At 37.2% G+C, this 17280-nt stretch overlaps 1 protein-coding gene across 1 annotated transcript in view; it reads right to left on the bottom strand.

Annotated features, from left to right (window-relative positions):
* PDE4D (phosphodiesterase 4D) overlaps positions 1 to 16361 on the bottom strand; it is a 253479-nt gene extending 237118 nt beyond the window's left edge. Inside the window, exon 1 of the mRNA XM_079792376.1 lies at positions 15565 to 16361. Coding sequence (XP_079648502.1) covers positions 15565 to 15629 — 65 coding nt within the window. The 5' untranslated portion in view covers positions 15630 to 16361. The remainder of the gene's footprint in view (positions 1 to 15564) is intronic.
* Positions 16362 to 17280: the final 919 nt, after the last annotated feature.

Raw genomic sequence — 17280 nt, 5'->3', positions numbered from 1 at the left:
TGATTACATTTTTTAATTCAAATCTTAACTAAATATAGCCCATGGAGGCATTAGAACACTGAAATAGATGCACCCATAGCCAAGGAGAATTCAATATTGGTTTCCTGGTGGGCAATGTGCTACCTAAAATCAAGATAAATTTACTGTGAGAAAATACCCTTTAAAGAATGATCACAGGGCTAAATAGTTCTTAGTGATTTCCGAAAACTCTTTCTTTTTCTTGGTTGGGAGAGGCATTGAAAAGCAGAGTTATCTTTAGCCTAAAAAAAAAATGTCCTTCCAGTCTAGCAAGTCAAATTTTGGCAAGCTCTTAAACTTTGATTAAAGAAGATAGATTTGCAGCATAGCATTCCGAGGGCATTTTTACTCCAGAAGGCTTTCCTTGTATACCTTGGTGAAGTTCACTTTCTCTGACCTTGGCCCATCAGGGTTCTCGGGAACACATTCTCACACCAGAAGTTGGGGCAGATAATATTGAAAACAACCTAGCCAAAGACCAACACTGAGGACAGACAGTGGGGAATCCATTATTTGAGGATTTCCAATTTTTCCCTGGATATCTGAATGTGAGGGCCAAATAAATGTAAGGTATTTAGAGAGCATTCTTCCATCTATTTTTTTTTAAATGACTCAAAAGATGGTCTCTTTGTTCTTCATGTCTTCTGTATAGTCAAATCCTTTGTATCTGCTGTAATCGTAATTTTTGCTCAACTGGTTCTTTTAGTTTTCAGCTTCCCTGACTACCCTAATTAAAGTACATTTCCAGGACACACACACACACACACACACACACACACACACACACACACACACTAACTCTGTTCTTTCTGTATCCTCTTCATTGCATTTATTAGATTGGAAATCTTTTATTAACTTAATTATTTTTGCTAAGTTAGCTCCATGAAGGGGGGAGGCACCATTGTAACCCCAGTGCCTAGTACATAAGAGACTAAATATATGTTTGTCCACATAGAAATATATAGAAACTACCCTATACAAAACTGTAGAAAAGTATCCTAAACAAAAACTTTCTCAAACTATTTTCTATAAAAAAGGATTCGTATCTCTATATTCTTGTGGCATCATTGTAGGTTACTATTAAAATAAAAATAATTCATGTATATTTAAGAACTGAATCTCAAGTAACATATTTCTAAATACTATAATATTGAGAAAATTTTATTTATATATACTATACACACACACACACATATATATATACACACACATACATATATCAAGGCTATATCATGGAAGTCTTTAGTCTAGCTTTAGCTAGAAATGAAGTTGATTTCTTCCATATTCATATAAATTTATTTCATAGAATAATAAGTTTAGATTAAGCCAAGATTAAATTATTAACCTTTAAATTAAACAATAATTAAGTTTTACTTACAGCTATAATGCCATTTTCTCAGTAAAATGTCCATTAGTATTTCACATTTAAAGACCTTATATGAAAATCATATACATGTCATATCATATGCCATTGTAAATGGCTAAAATTCTTACATCCTCAAATAGTAACTGGTATCAAAGAGTAACTTGTATCAAGACTAGCATGAGCCCAGCCGTGATCGAACCAGAAAGTTATGGTTCGATCCCACATCAGGGTACATGTCCGGGTTGCAGGCCCGATCCCCAGCAGAGGGTGTGCAAGAGGCAGCTGATCAATGATTCTGTCATCATTATGTATCTATCTCTCCCTCCCTCTCCCCTCCTCTCTGAAATCAATAAAAATATATTTGTAAAAAACTGGTATGAAAACATACACAAGAAAATGCCAATAGGCATTTTTGCCTCCTAATAATAATAAACTGGCTAATATTTGTTTGATTTGCTATGAACCAGGCATTGTGCCAAGAAAGCACTTTCCATGTATTCTTTTATTTAACCTTCAGAGGAACTCCTGGGCTGTTTTTCCCCTGGTCCCAGATCACTCAGTTTGTAAGTGGAGAAGCCTAGTTTTGAACTCAACCTGACTTCAGGAGCCACTTATATCTCCTGTACATGTTGGCAATTCCAAGCTGCTCCTGAATTTTAATGTTCAAGCCTATGATGTTTCCCTATGAACTACAAAACAACAACAACAACAAACACACAAAGAAATACTTCGAATGCAGTCAAGCAGATAAGGTCTGACATCAAAATGATATCAAGGTTTACAACTAGCTATTAGCTTTTCCACAGAACAAAAATATATATCTACAAAGATATACAGGGCATGACCATTTGCCCTACCCCCCATGCAGGTGCAGGAAGCTTAAACAGGCTTCATCAAACTTTCTAAGTGTTTTTTTTTCTTTCTCTAAAATGGTTAAAGGGTTTCTTAGGTAATTGAGAAAAAAATAAGTCAATTCTTTTCAAGAGAACAGATTCTATGTCATTACATGCAACATAACTTCCCACCTACCCACCTACCAGAGTTACTCAGAGTCCCTCTACAAATCTTTCCTAAAACACGAGGCTTATTCTCAGGGATCAGTCTATTTTCTATTACTCCACTTTAGTCACAACTCAGGTAAAAAATATCTTCTCCCCACTCGCATGCATGAATTTATTCTGGAGGCTATCCTAAATCAGAAAATGCTAGGATTGAGAACAAACTTTATAGATGCTTTCATGGATTTAATTTTACTTCCCACCAAATTTATTGGAATTCATAAGTTTCAAAATGAGTTGATATGCAAGGCACTACTTCTTTTTATTTATCTGACTGCTTGAATCTACCTTATCTCAGCCAGAACAGATTGTCACCAATTTAAAACAACTATTAGTATACTGAGAGTCTTTGTTCCTTTTTCTCTTCCAATAGGTTCAATTTCTAAAGTTGGGCACTAATGAATATAGAAAATCAAAGAAGACTTTAAGGCAACTTTTTATTCAGAAATACTTCAGAAGACACTAAGTTATTCATTTGGTATTCAATTAAGTCTTGCCTTGAAGGTATGCAATAGACTCAACCATTTTAGGGGGAAGGGGTAGGGGGAGCGGGAAGAGATTAACCAATGAATTTATATGTGTAGCCCTTGGACAGACAATAGTGCATTGAAGGCCTGGGTAGGGGAAGGGAACAGGGTGGAGGGGGCATAAAAACATAAACATAGATTAATGGAACAGAATAGAGAGCTCTGAAATAAATCCATGCATATATGATCAAGTAATTTACAACAAAGAAGCCAAGAACATTCCATGGGGAAAGGACAGTCTTTTCAAGAAATAATGTTGAAAAAACTGGACTGTCAAACACAAAACAATGCAACTATTTTATACCAAACACAAAACTAACTGAAAATGGATTGAAAACTTGACTGTATGACCTGATACCATAAAACTCCTAGCAGGAAATGAAGGTGGTAAGCTCCTTGACATAGGTTTTGACAATGATTTTTTAAATCTGACACCCAAAAGCAAAAGAAACAAAAGTATCTCATACTAAAAAGCTTCTGCACAGAAATAAAAACCCATCAACAAACTTAACAGGTATCCTATTAAATGGGAAAAAAAATTTGCAAAGCATATATCTGATAAGAAGTTAATATCCAAAATATATTTAAAAACCCATTCAATTCATAAGCAACAACAACAACAATCCGATAAAAATTGGGCAGACCTGCCGAAACCGGTTTGGCTCAGTGGATAGAGCGTCGGCCTTCGGACTGAAAGGTCCCAGGTTCGATTCCGGTCAAGGGCATGTACCTTGGTTGCGGGCACATACCCAGTGGGGGTTGTGCAGGAGGCAGCTGATCGATGTCTCTCTCTCATCGATGTTTCTAACTCTCTATCCCTCTCTCTTCCTCTCTGTAAAAAAATCAATAAAATATATTTAAAAAAAAAATTGGGCAGACCTGAATAGATATTTTTCCAAAGAAGACATACAGATGGCCAACAGGTACATAAAAAAGATGCTCAACATTATTAGCATCAAGAAACTTCAAATAAAAAATTCAATATCAGCTCACACATGTTAGAATGGTTATAATCAAATGACAGCTAGAGAGTGTTGGTGAGGATATGGAGAAAGGAACACCCTTGCCACTGATTGCAGTATTATTTGCAATAGTCAAATATAAAGATAACCTAAGTGCCCACCAATGGATGAATGAATAAAGAAATTGTGATAGTGACACACACACATAGGGGAATGCTATTCAGCTGTTAAAAATGAAAGCCTGCCATTTGCAATAGCATAGATGGGCCTTGAGGGCATTATGCTAAGTAAAATAAGTCAGAGACAGAGAAAGAAAAACACTGTTCGGATCTTACAGGTGAAAACTAAACTGAACAAACAAACAAAAGCCCCCCAAACAAACAAAATACCCCTAACAAGCTCATAGGCACAGAAAACAAATTAATGGTTGCCAGAGGCAGAGGGTGGGGTTGTGGGAGAAATAGGTGAAGGGAGTCAAAAGGTAAAACCAAACAAAACCACAATGGAAAAAAAAATTCCCATAAAATCTCCTTACCTAGGCATTAATAACACTTTAGCTATGTCACCAGACATTTTTACACACATAGAAATCCATGCACAGAGTATTAACATTTTTAAGATATTAATAAAATAAAGAAATATGACTGCACTCAACTACGATAATGATAAAATGAGCTCATTTAGAGAGCTGGCAAAAGAGCGAGTAGCAGTTATTTGTGGAAAGGAAAAGTTTATTTCTCCTCTTGGTGAAGCAGAGCCCTCAGACCTTTTTCAAAATTTAACTAGGACCTATAAAAATAAAAGTATCCTGAAGATTATCTATAAAGATAGAGATTTTGTCAAGGAATTAAATTAAGTCAAATATTCATTTGGAGTTATTTTTGCTTAAGATTCACTTCTTTCCAGGTATTTTTCTGATGTTCCCTTCCTATAAATATACAACATTTTTCTAGTTCATATATTCTATGTTTTAAAAAAATTAAAGGCTAAATTAATCTAAATAAAAAAGAAATCTATTGTTTTTAAGGTTTGTATAAATATAAAAAAATGTAAATGTTTAACTTGGCTGGCATAGCCTTATTAGGAAGTGACTAAATAAACAATTAATTTAGAATGAGAATACCTGTCTAGCCCAGGGAAAATATTTTGGTCTAAAAATAATCAAATATTCCAGATTTATTTTAGATTACTCCACCCTAAATTCAAGTAGTGAGGTGTTTAAATGATTTTGTTCACCACTGGGTTTCTGAAAGCAACTGAAAAACACACTTTAAAACAACAACTATAAATATACTTTCTAACCATGAAAGTAAAAAAAAAACATCCCAGGGATAGAGTAGTAGATGAAACTAAAACTCCTCTCCTACAGAAATATCTTAGAAAGTCACTAGATTGGAAATTTTATGAAGGCAAAGAGTATATATTTTATCATTGTCTCTCTAACAGCCAGCAGGGTGCCTGGGGCGGAACTGGTTTAATAAATATTGTTAAATGAAGCAATGAAAAATGCACCTTTTCTTTTGCAACTAATAGAGAAGCTACAGACCACTGCCCCCCCCCGCCCCGCCCCCAGCCACACACACACACAAACTCTTGATTAAGGACTATGTATTTTAAGATAATGTTTTTGAACAACACTAAAACAAATAATTTCCTGCATGATTAAGGATTAGACCTTAATTTTTTAGCATTTCAAAATACTTAAGACTAGAGTGTGGAAATACTAAAAGCTAACTTAATAATGGGCGAAGTTCATAATACAGGGACAAACAGGAATGCTAACCCTGACTTTGGAGATCAGAGGTTAACTCCATTCAGGACAAACTTGACTCTTAGATTCAGCATCCCAACTGTGAAATTTACCTGATGTGACAGTTATGTTGGCCTTCAAAATGCTCACAGTGAAGCAGGAGTGAGCTTGAAATGGTGGTCTTTGTACTTATCTCCATCCAACAGGTCTCCCACTGCACAAAATAATCATGACCCCACTGCTAGAGTCAGAAGGTCAACCACGTTAGCGGGGTGATTAACACGTGCAACACACATGAGCATTTCTGAATGCATCATTCATTACAAGTTGATGGCACTGAGATGAGTTGCTCAGGCAGGGAGAAAATATTGAGGAATACTGGGAAGTGTAGGTTCTGGCACGTGAGACACGGGTATGGGGAGAAGTATTGAGACCAGAATTACCAGTGGAGGTGGTAAAATTAGGGTGAAAGCCACAGGAACCAGGCAAAAATCCTCCCAACATTACAACTCCTTGACATAGATGGTAAATTCTGTCTCCACAACTCACCCAGTGAAATCCCTACCCTAGCAGAGAATCATCTATTAGAGGAAAATTAAAAATAAAAACAAATTGTAACGCTCTCACAGCTCTTCTCCACGCAACAATCATGTTGAATACAGATGATGGGACAGGCACTACACTGGACAGAGGGGTACAAAGATAAACCCAGTCTAATTCTTTTGTTATTTACATGAGAAAAATCTTAGAGTTATGGAGAAATTTCATGTGTATTTTTAGGGAAGGGTATAATTACCATAGATATACTTACCGATTCATATACAATTAGACTCAATTTTTATAACAGGACTCAAATAAATAATTGAGACTATTTTTTTTTCCAAGCAAGAGACTCACAGAATCTTTTGTGGTCCAATTTTTTCTGCCCTCTTCTCCATCCCCATCCCTACTCCCCGCCCCAAGTGCTTAACTCCACCCTCAATCACACCTTTTAACCAATGTACAGTTGTTAATTATAACAACCAATGCTTTTAACACATTTTTTATTGGTAACTTCTCATAATAAAATGAGTAGATGCCAGAGACTAGGGAATACTAATTGTCTGCTGTCATTTGGCTACTGCATTTTCTATATTTCAAACCACTATGCTTTACAGTCAATCCAAAAGCAATGCCTCAGGCCATAGGAACAGATCTAAGAAGATCCCAGTTTTTGCCTAGCATGGCAAGGTACACTAAACAGGATTCCTACTCAGTCTGAGGCCTGGTAGGGAGCATGAGACTCAGTAAGGAGATAACAATCTGTGAATTATATAACCAAGAATGCACGTTGGGACTAGAGGAACAGGGGATGTGGAGAGGTAGGGAAGGTCTGGCAGTGAGACGACAGCAAAACGGAACCACCAGGCAGCCCCAAGCAGGAAGATTATGTGGAGAAACCCTTTACGTGGATGCTCCCAGGAATAATGCACAAGTCCGAGGCCCTCTCTGTCAGACGAAACCCCTGCCTAGGACTGCTTCTCTAGAGGAGTCTGATCAACTTTTAATTAAGTAAGTAAGAGGCATTTTAGCTTTGAATTGACTGCTTCTTTTTCTGCCACCTTCTCTATGCAGTTTACTTCTTTGACCCACCTGAACAGAAGTATGTCTTTTTTGAATCACAGTGTTAATGGGATTTATCCAGAATACCTAGCTTTGTAAAAGTGCTCAGTTCTGAGAAGTGCCCAAGAAGACTGCCTTATGAAAAAAAAAAGGTCTTAGAGATTAAGTGTTTTCACATTTGTAGTTCTTGATTAGTTAAAATGCCCCACTAATACACAGATGGAAAAATGCATAATATAAGCTAACATCTCCTAGCGCTCACAAGGAGTCAGCCATTGTGCTAAGAACCAGGCTTAGTAACTCACCTGACCAATTCACATATATATCATAGCTACAGGTAATATTTTATAATTTTTAAGAGTACATGAATACATGAAATTATCATATTTGCCATGCAAGCTTAGGTAAATTAGTTTACTTCAGTAGGTCTCAGTTTCCTTATCTGTAAAATGAGGAATAATAAAACTCACAAGCTTTATGATGAGGACCCCATGGGATAATTCTTGCCAAATGCACAGCTTGGAGCTGCCACACAGTAAACACTCAGTATACAGCAACTGCCATTATTTTTACTTCTGTTGAAAACTATATTGGAAGAACAGAGAGGAGCAAAGAATTTCAGGACGTGAATCTTAGCTACTTAACTATGTGACTTCCTAAAGTTTAATGATCAGAGTGCAGTGTCTGGGAGAGGACTTTGATAAAAACAAGGTCTGGAATTTCCTTCAGGAGATAGCTAAGGTGTTATCCCCCATACTTCTTTGCATAATCCAATTCAAGTTTTTGAGAATTCTCAAAAAGATGACAGAATTATTATGGGATTAGTTAACTTCACAGACATAAGTTTAAGAATTGCGTTAATGTCCCATACAAATTATAATAGAACTGTCTTCATGCATTTGCCTGACAGACTAAGCTCTAAGCTCTCTATTTGACCTCAAATTTCATTTTTGACTTTTAAAAAATATTTCTCCAACCAAACCATTTGCCACATCAGCATTGGCATTGTTTCTAACACATTTTCTCGACCCTACTTGACCAGAAATCTCAAAGACTAGCAAAACTTTTTCCATTTCCAAAATGGGGTCGGGGTGGGGAGAATTAGATTATAGGTTATTATCTGTACTCCCTTTCATTTCAAAGATTTTATGGTTCTACTCACTGGCCAAATGCCAGAAAGGAAGAAGACAGTGCAGTTTATTGTCTGACCAGAGAGAGGTCAATAAACCGAACATGTCAGGAACCAGCTCGATCCCTAAAGAATCGAGCTATGTCAAAGTCCATTTTCTACTTCTTGATACATCTCTACGGTCCCTGGTCAAAGCCTTGTCTGTGAATCTTGAGAAAGAAAGCACACAAACACAGAAAGTAAACATGTTCTTGAGATGCACAAGGTTAAAAGGAAAAACTTGAACAATCTAGAATAGGAAGGAAAAGTTTACATAGCTGACTACTTTTTGGAATACCATGAGGCAAAACCATGTGTGGCCTATGTAGTTGAGATGGTAGAGAAAAGGAGATAAAACAAGAACAAAAGTAACAACATATGTGGGATTTAGAACATGTTATTTTCTTCAGCTCTATGATTGACAAGCTGTGTGACTTCAGCTAAATTGTGTAAAGTACCAAATCCAATGTCTAACAGAATGCTCAAAATATTGTAGCTATCATCATTCCAGTGGTTACTATTCAGACTACCACTATAAACTTAGGACAGTGGTTCCCACCCTTTTTGTGGCCATGCCCTACCTAAGCATCTCTAAAATCCTGACCACCCCCCCACCCCTGTGTCATATAATTCTTATTATTCAAAAAGTGAACTATTCACATGGAGGAAGCCTAACAGGCCATTAACTTGGTCTAAACAAGCTTCCAAAGAACATGGCATCCATGAAAGAGAAAAATAAAAGAACGAAAGGACAGTTGAAGTACTGAGGAAGAACTCACTAAGAAATTGTTAAAAAAATAATGATAATATGAAGTGATATGAAAAAATAGCAGATAAAGCTTCAAAACATATAATAGAGAACTGAAATGCATAAATATATATTTATATACTGTATATGAGGCCCCTAGAACCATAAGAAATGCAAAAAATTCACTGTTAATAACTCATTCTCGAATTGCCCCCCTTAAACATCAAATTGCACATCCCCCCCCCCCCCGTGGTGCCCCACGTTGGGAATCACTGACTTAGGAGCTGCTATTCTAGCTAGCTGGTGATCCAGTTGCCAATCAGTTAGTTACTTGATGTTCTTCGACAAAGTTGTAGTATCAGAAGAAAGATTACAGCAATGACTAGAATGCCATTGGTTAAAAGCTGACACATTTTGCAATAATTTATCCTACCTAAAACAGTATCTGTCATATACATTCCTTGACACAAAGAAAAAGGTCTGTGCCACATTGCAATGGAATGAAATCACAGATGACTGAAATGATTATTTTCTGCATTTCATAGATGTGTGAATATTTCATGTTTAAGGATTTAAAGGAGTTGAATTTCTCACCTCATATGTATTTGAAACAGGAAGGAGAATTAGGTACAATGGGAATACTCTTCTGCGTGAAATTGACAACAATCACATATCGAAACTACGTTTTATGAAATGTTTCTTTTAACAAGTCACACTGGTGCCATCTACTTTACAATTCAAAATGAGTATTTTGCACTATGAAAGAAAAAAAGACCATGGAGTCGCCCACTAGCAGCTTTCAAATGTCATAAAGGAGAACCTAATTATCTACTGATTCACTATCCCCATGTCTACTGCTAACGGGAAAGAAGTGGGTTAACATTTAAGCCAGGGAGGTTAGTATTCCATATAAACAAAACGCCTTAATTGTGTGGGTTGTGGAGCATCAGGACCATTTCCTTTAAGGAAGCTTTGGAGGCTGCAACCCCGGTGTGCGTCCATTTTACACCGAATGTTCTCACTTCTTGTTCTCCCTCATGTGTAGAAGAGAGAAATGGGAGGATTGCAGTTGACTCCCTTAATCCTCTAGCAGAAGTTCTTAGGGTTGAGCTGAGGGGGAAATGTCTTCTACATTCAAGTCCATTCATGGCAGCCTTTGCCCAGAAGGTGGCAATGGGATTAAACAGAGTAGGGTGCTAGAGGGTGGGCGTCTGATTTGAAATGGGCTGGAGTTCCTCCAATATTGACCCCTCTTCTGATCTTCCACACTTCTTCAGATCTCCCTCACAATTTTTATATTTTTTTCTGACTTATATTCTGAAGAACAGTTTACCTTAGGCTTCCACATCCTCACTTAATCACCCAGGAATCTCTTAGAAGAGCCAAACCCATTAGACGGCTGAGAGTGGATAATAAATCTATGTAAATTATATTTCCTCTGTTATGCTAAGACACTACATCCATAGGCTCTGGGATTCTCCCTATTCTCTATTCTTTTGAAGTACTTTCTAGTTTAGGCCAAATGACCACCTAGCGAGGCATTTTGAGAATTAAGTATATCACAGGCATAGCCTTCCATTAATTATCTTTACGTGGTTACACTTAATAGGACCTCACTTAGGCTCACTGTCTTTGTGCCCCTGTGGTACCCTAACCCTTCCTGTAGGTCCTGATTCCTTGTTAGATTTGGTGGTTTGGGCTAGAGGATACCTTACTTCTACTAACCATTTTCTAATATATCTTCAACCTCTGCTTTACTTCTTGAGAACTTGGATAATCTCTGGAAGGGCTCCTAAGAAAACCTACGCAGTTTTTAAATTAGGACTATGCTTTTTTTTGTGACTCTATTCTTCATCAACCTAGTTAAAGGCCTCCAGGTCTTTCTCATTCTTGTTACCTTTATCCAGGCTTTACCAATTCTATATGTTTAATAATAATTATTACTCAGAATAGCTGTACAGATCTTCCAGGCATCTTTCCTTAAGGAAAATATCCTTGAAGACCTCATTAACATTTTTCCTCTTTTTTTCATCTTATAATCTACTTTTCTCAATCTTACTTGTGACAGTTGGATGGATCCATGACTAATGATTCCTATACCCATGATTACATTCATGTCCTCATTCTTTCTGATTTAATTAAATTCACTATATGATTGGAATGACTGATAGAGGGAATAATAAGTAAGCTATTCTTTTACCTCTCCTGAAAGGCACGTTTTAGTGATGGGACCAAAACCATGGTATGCCTCAGATCAGTGGGGAAGTTACAGGTAGGACTAAGTGTTGCTCACACATAACAACAGTCAATTTTATTCATGTGTAGCTTTTACAGTGCAATGCCACCAAGGAATGTTGCATGGGGCAATGGTCTACAAACTTTATTCACCACTGACATGATATGAAACTAAAAAGGTTGAGAATTACATTTCAAAATATCCATACTAAAGAAATCCGCCCCCCCCTTTTTAAAAGAACACAATACCAATTCAGCATTTCTTTACCAATCGCCATACTGAATTGCTGACATGTCAGCTATGCATACAGTATTTAATGAGTGAAGATTTTCCCATCCAAAATAAGCATAAAACAAATTTGTAAAAAATAAGTAAGTAAAATTAATGTATCTTGTTTTAAAATTAATGTATCTTAATTGTTATAACTCTTCTGGGATTTCTCATAAATGAAAATTGCCCATCACTTTAAAATCTTCCAAAGTAGAAGTATTTGGACTATTGCTATTTGAATTTCCCAGGAAGTTTAAGTAGCAGCAAATTTGTCACAGACCACATGGGAATACAGAAAACACAAGACTCTCCAGCAGGAGGGTAGCACTACAGAACATAGACCTATACAGGATCTTCGTAGTTTATTAGCTTAGTGTTTTTCAAACAGTATTCTTTGAAGCCTAGAGCTCTTCGAGGTACTGCAAGGATAGAAATGGGGTGGGGGTAAAGGTGCAAACTCAGGGGCTCTTTTATTGTTATATTTTTACTTACATATTTCATACATGTGCATGTTTAAAATGATCTGCATATCAGATATACAGATAATTTTAAGTCTTTCATATATACTGTATTTTCCGGTGTATAAGACGACTGGGCGTATAGAAGATTTTCCTGGGTTAAAAAGTCGTCTTATACGCCGGAAAATACGGTAGTCATTTATATTAGCATTTCATTTGTGGAAAGTACTCCATTGAAAAAACATGTTTGAAGTTCACCGATCTAGGTCACCTCCTTTATTTACAGGAGAGTAGACCTGGCTATAGAGAAACTGGGTGGCCTCAGACATAGCAAGTTGAAAGTAGAGTAGACAAAGGGCTTTTTCAGGGGAATCTCATAATTTACAACTTTAAAGAGTAGAACTACCCGAAATCCACTCTGTGCTTCCCTAGTTATATTTGAAATTCTCAAGGTATCTTAATCACTTCTCCAAAACACTATGCAACTTTAGGTCTATTATGTAATGGCTGTGATACAAACTTAGGTAATAGGATAGGAAAAAAATCATCACATGGTAAAAACCCTGAACCAACCTTGAAAGCAGTCACTTTCCTAAGAAAGTCACAATGTATGTTGGATAGGCTGAAAGCATGCAAATTCCATTTTCCCCTTTATAAAAGCCTCCAAGATAAAACACACAGGATATAATATGTTTCAAAGGTGACTTAAAAGCCGATGAAACCTAATACAAAGCCTTACAGAGCTTGCAGAGAACAAAGTTAAACTTGCTAACTAACATAACTGGAAAGATGATCTATTCAAAACTAGGAGGCATTGACCTTTTGCTCTTTATTTCTCTATAACAGGAACAGATGACCTTATTTTCTACCAGTAGAGAACACACTGGCCTAGAGGCTAAAACTACAAGTCTATCAAATAGCCATTTTTAACATCCAACATCAGCCCTAAACTTCATAGGCAATCAGACCTCTAAAACAACAACTCCAATTTATTTCTTCAATCACTCAATATCTAAACAAACATTTTAACACATTTAGATATAGTCACAAGATAGTTTTAAAGTGATTAAAAAACCATAACTTTATAGGGATTTAATCAGGGCTGTAAATAAGTTAGTGTGGATTGATTTTTCTGATACTGATTGAAGAGAGGCAGATAGGGAAAAGTAAAGGACAGCTCATCTAAAGCATTGCATCCTTACACAAGCCAGTTAGCAAACTTCCAAAGGTAGCATCTGGCTTGGAGGCATCTGAAGGAAAGTAGACAGTTTTGGAGAAAGTGGGCCAATGGAACAGAAAATAGATTTACATAAGATGAATTAAGATGATAAAGCCAAAAGATAGGTCCCAAAGTATTCTAAAGTCCAAAATGAAATTAACTTATCGGGTAAAGGAATAAATGGCAAATCAGCAGGTCTCTGTCATGGGAAGTCAACTGTTAAAAGGATGAAGCAGATTTTGGCAGTTGAAAAGAAATGGAGGTTGGGGGAAATGGGTGGTTGAGAAGTTAAAACAGAAAAAGTGGTCAGGAGAAGTCATTGTCCTATGGGCTCTCTGGGTCCTGTATGTGCAGAGGCACAGGGAGAGAAAGGGTTACTTTTATTTGTTTTTATTGAGTAATTACAACCTCAGGCCAAACAATTTAGAGGCAGCAGTGATATGCCCAATCCATTATATTATTAATAAGGCACATGTACGATTAACAATGGGAGAGGTTTCTGTAGTATACAGTTAAATCTAGAAATCATTAGCATAAAGAGAGACATTTATTTCTTACATAAAAAATATTTTGACCCTAACACTACACAAAATATATAAAATTAGATGTAACAATATACACATTCACAAATCAATATTTAAAAAAATATATTGTAAATTTGGGCCCTATTTATTTATGAAAACAGCTTACACAATTGGGAATCACAAAGTAGAATAGTTGTGTATAAAAATGGACTATGACAATCTCAGAGGAGTAGAGGATGTCAATGTTACTAGTCTCTTGAAGTGAACTATTGCCCATTGAACCCTGAATTTAGAAATTAGTCTTCCAACACTTTAGGCAAAAAGAAAAATAGGTTGGTTAAATACTGTTTATTCAAGCATCAAATCCTGTTTTCACACAGGAAGGATAGAAATCACAAATGAATACAATTCATTTATTTTATGAATTTTGATTACCCATATATGTTAGAGAGTTATATTATATGGTAATGAATATAATGATTCTAAGTATTTCCCAGTATTTATTGTTTGACATAAAAGAACCATACACATTTTTCTTGAAATAAACTCAAGGAGGACCTTATTACATATACTCTTTTATAAAGAATCATAAGTGACTTAAGAGACAATATCTACATCTATAATTTATTAAAACTCACAGAAATACTATTGAAGGGACAATTCTTGATTCTAGGCCACTGTAAAACACCAGTACAGTAACCACATAAGTCTGTGCTAAATTCCTTATGCAAAAATTTTGAGTATTTATATGTGAGTTTGCCTGCTCATAAAATATATAATACTTTGCTTCTGCTTCCATCTTATCCCCAACCACCTGCCCTCAACCATGCTTTTATTTCCCTCATCTGAAGCATGATTACTTCCACTTCAAAGAGGTAATCTTAGTTATTTACAATCACTAAGATAATATAAGATTAACCTCTGAAATAGCCATAAAAGTATTCTGTAAATAGCTATTTTAGACACAAAAGTTACTTTGTTGGAAAAATGTTCCCTGAGGGCCATATGCTTACAAGCATATCAGGTCAATATAGGGGAAACTGTACAATAAAATATTAGAATACATTGAAATTAATATACTTTTCACTAAGGTGAAAACACTAAAATTACCAGAAACACATAGTTACCAGGAAATATTGTGGACAAAATAAAATATAAGCAACTTGATATGTATTTAGCCACATTGTTAAATTTGGGTTGGTCATATGGTTAACATACATGACATTATTAATTTCTCTAAATTAGTTTCACAAGTGTGCTAAAAGCCAAGGTATCATTTCTAAAGAAAATGACAAAGACTGTCAACTACCAAAGTGCTTGCAAGAAAGGTGAGAAATTAAGCGACCAAATCAGACAGTGAAAGTAAGTTTTCATTTCTAAACTTCCAACATATTTGCAAGGTTCTTTCCTCCTCTCAAGACGATCACCAGCTGAATCTCCCTAGTCCACCTGGAGTTAAAAATATGAGCACCCCTGTTCTTGGAGCTGACAAATTGGACACAGAGCAGAGAGCAAAACTGTCACCAACACCACGCTCTCTCTCACAAAGCCTTCACATCAAACCTAATTCTCGAACCTCGTCAGCAGTTCCTAAATACTCAAGTATTACGTCAATCTTAAGAGGGAAGGCTGGAAGAGATGAGAGCAAAGCACGTTACCAGACGGCCTCTGTAGTCTTCAGGGAACTTGTAGACCGGGACCTTGGCTTCATAATAATGCTCATTTTGAAAAAGAAAAAAAAAAAGAAAGAAAGAAAAAAGGAGAAAAGTCTTCTGATTAACACAGTTCAGCTGTCTTTTCACAAATATAATCCACTTTCCAGGGAGGCTGCTTGAAGAAATCCAAGGTTGCGGGAGCCCAGCTCCTGCCCCCAGTCCGGAGCATAAGGAAGCTTCTTAGACACCGGAGTCCTTCCCTCTTTCTTACCGAATCCACTCCAGCACTAGGCTGTTCGGAAGTGACAGTTCTTTTTTCTGTTTGCATTGCCCAGGGAGGAACTGAAGTCTGAATCTATTCTTCATCTGGTCACAAGGGAGACCAACAGAGTCCAAGAGCCACTTGATCTTGCCTTTTTTTGCAAATCCATAGCAGCAGGCTTCAAGTGTCCCGACAGGCTGAAAGCCCTCAGGTAGAGCGAAAGGAAAAGAAAAGAACCGCCAAGTCCGCTCGCTCGCACCGGAGAGCTGTCAGGGAAGTTCCATTTCGGGGCGACCACAGGAAAACACTCCTCTCCGGGGAGCCCAGCCGTCAGCCCGGGAACACAGCTCCTCACTGCGCCGGGCCCGCGGCGGCGTTACCTGCGAGTGTAATTTCAGCCGTGTCCCCAGCTTGGAATCTGACTCCAAGCCTTTGTGAATGAGAACTATCATTCAATCTCGCCAGGAAGAAACTATTCTTCAAGGGTTGTATGACGTCTGTAGGAAGGCAGTTCAAAACACCGCAGGGAAGTGAGAGAGGAAAAAAAAACCAAAACACCCAACCAGAGCGTCCAGCCCCGCCTTCTCCTGAATTGCTGAAACTTACAAAGCCAAGGGACAGACCAGCCCAGAGACGGGACTGTCAACCAGCCAGGGAGACCTCTCAAAACGTATAAAACCATTTCCTCCTCTGGGAAATGAGGTGTCTGTGTTATTCAGCGTAAGAATCACTGAGCACCTTTACAAGGAGCACACCCCTTTGCCACTGAGTTGTTTGTTAATTACCTCTTCCAAAAAAAAAAAGTCATTTTCTCAAAGTCCTGTACTGAAAACTCAAATTCTTTGTCAGAGCAGAGTTGAGAGAACTTGAGGATTTAGCTGCGGTACATGTGGAGCACAGTTAATGAAATGCCTTGCTTTGGGGCTGGTTGTAGAGAGGCAAATGGCCTCTTAAAAAGTCAACATTGTAGCAGGCATCATGGCATCAGCTTGTGCCAGAATGTTTAAACAGAAAACCTTAAAGCATTATTGCCGGACAAGTGGCTACATGTACTAAGCCTGTTCCTTTGCACAATGTTCTCTAAATCATTTCTTTTTGAAAGTCATATGCAAATTGCATTGACTTCTATCCACCAAGACCCTGGGTCTGCTAATTCCTACTTAAGCTCTCCAGTGAGAAATGAAGCTCACACCATTTCACCTTAACATCTCCTATTGTGAAGACCAATGCCCGCCCTCCCTCCTACATCTGAAATAAAAGCTGTTCTGTTTTAGTAGATACAATCCAAGCTGAATGCAACTGCCCCTAAGAGAAGGAACATTTGACCACCCTGGCTTATCCCTTTGAACATTTGTACAAAGGAGATATATTCATCTGGGTGTGTCCACTTCAGTTATTTTGGATGTGAATTATCAGGCGAAAAGAATTAAAGCATCCTGATCCCTCAAATGACATTA

Source organism: Cnephaeus nilssonii, assembly GCF_951640355.1.
Source record: "Cnephaeus nilssonii genome assembly, chromosome: 2".
Lineage (NCBI taxonomy): Eukaryota > Metazoa > Chordata > Mammalia > Chiroptera > Vespertilionidae > Cnephaeus > Cnephaeus nilssonii.
This window is presented reverse-complemented; position numbering and strand designations above follow the sequence as displayed.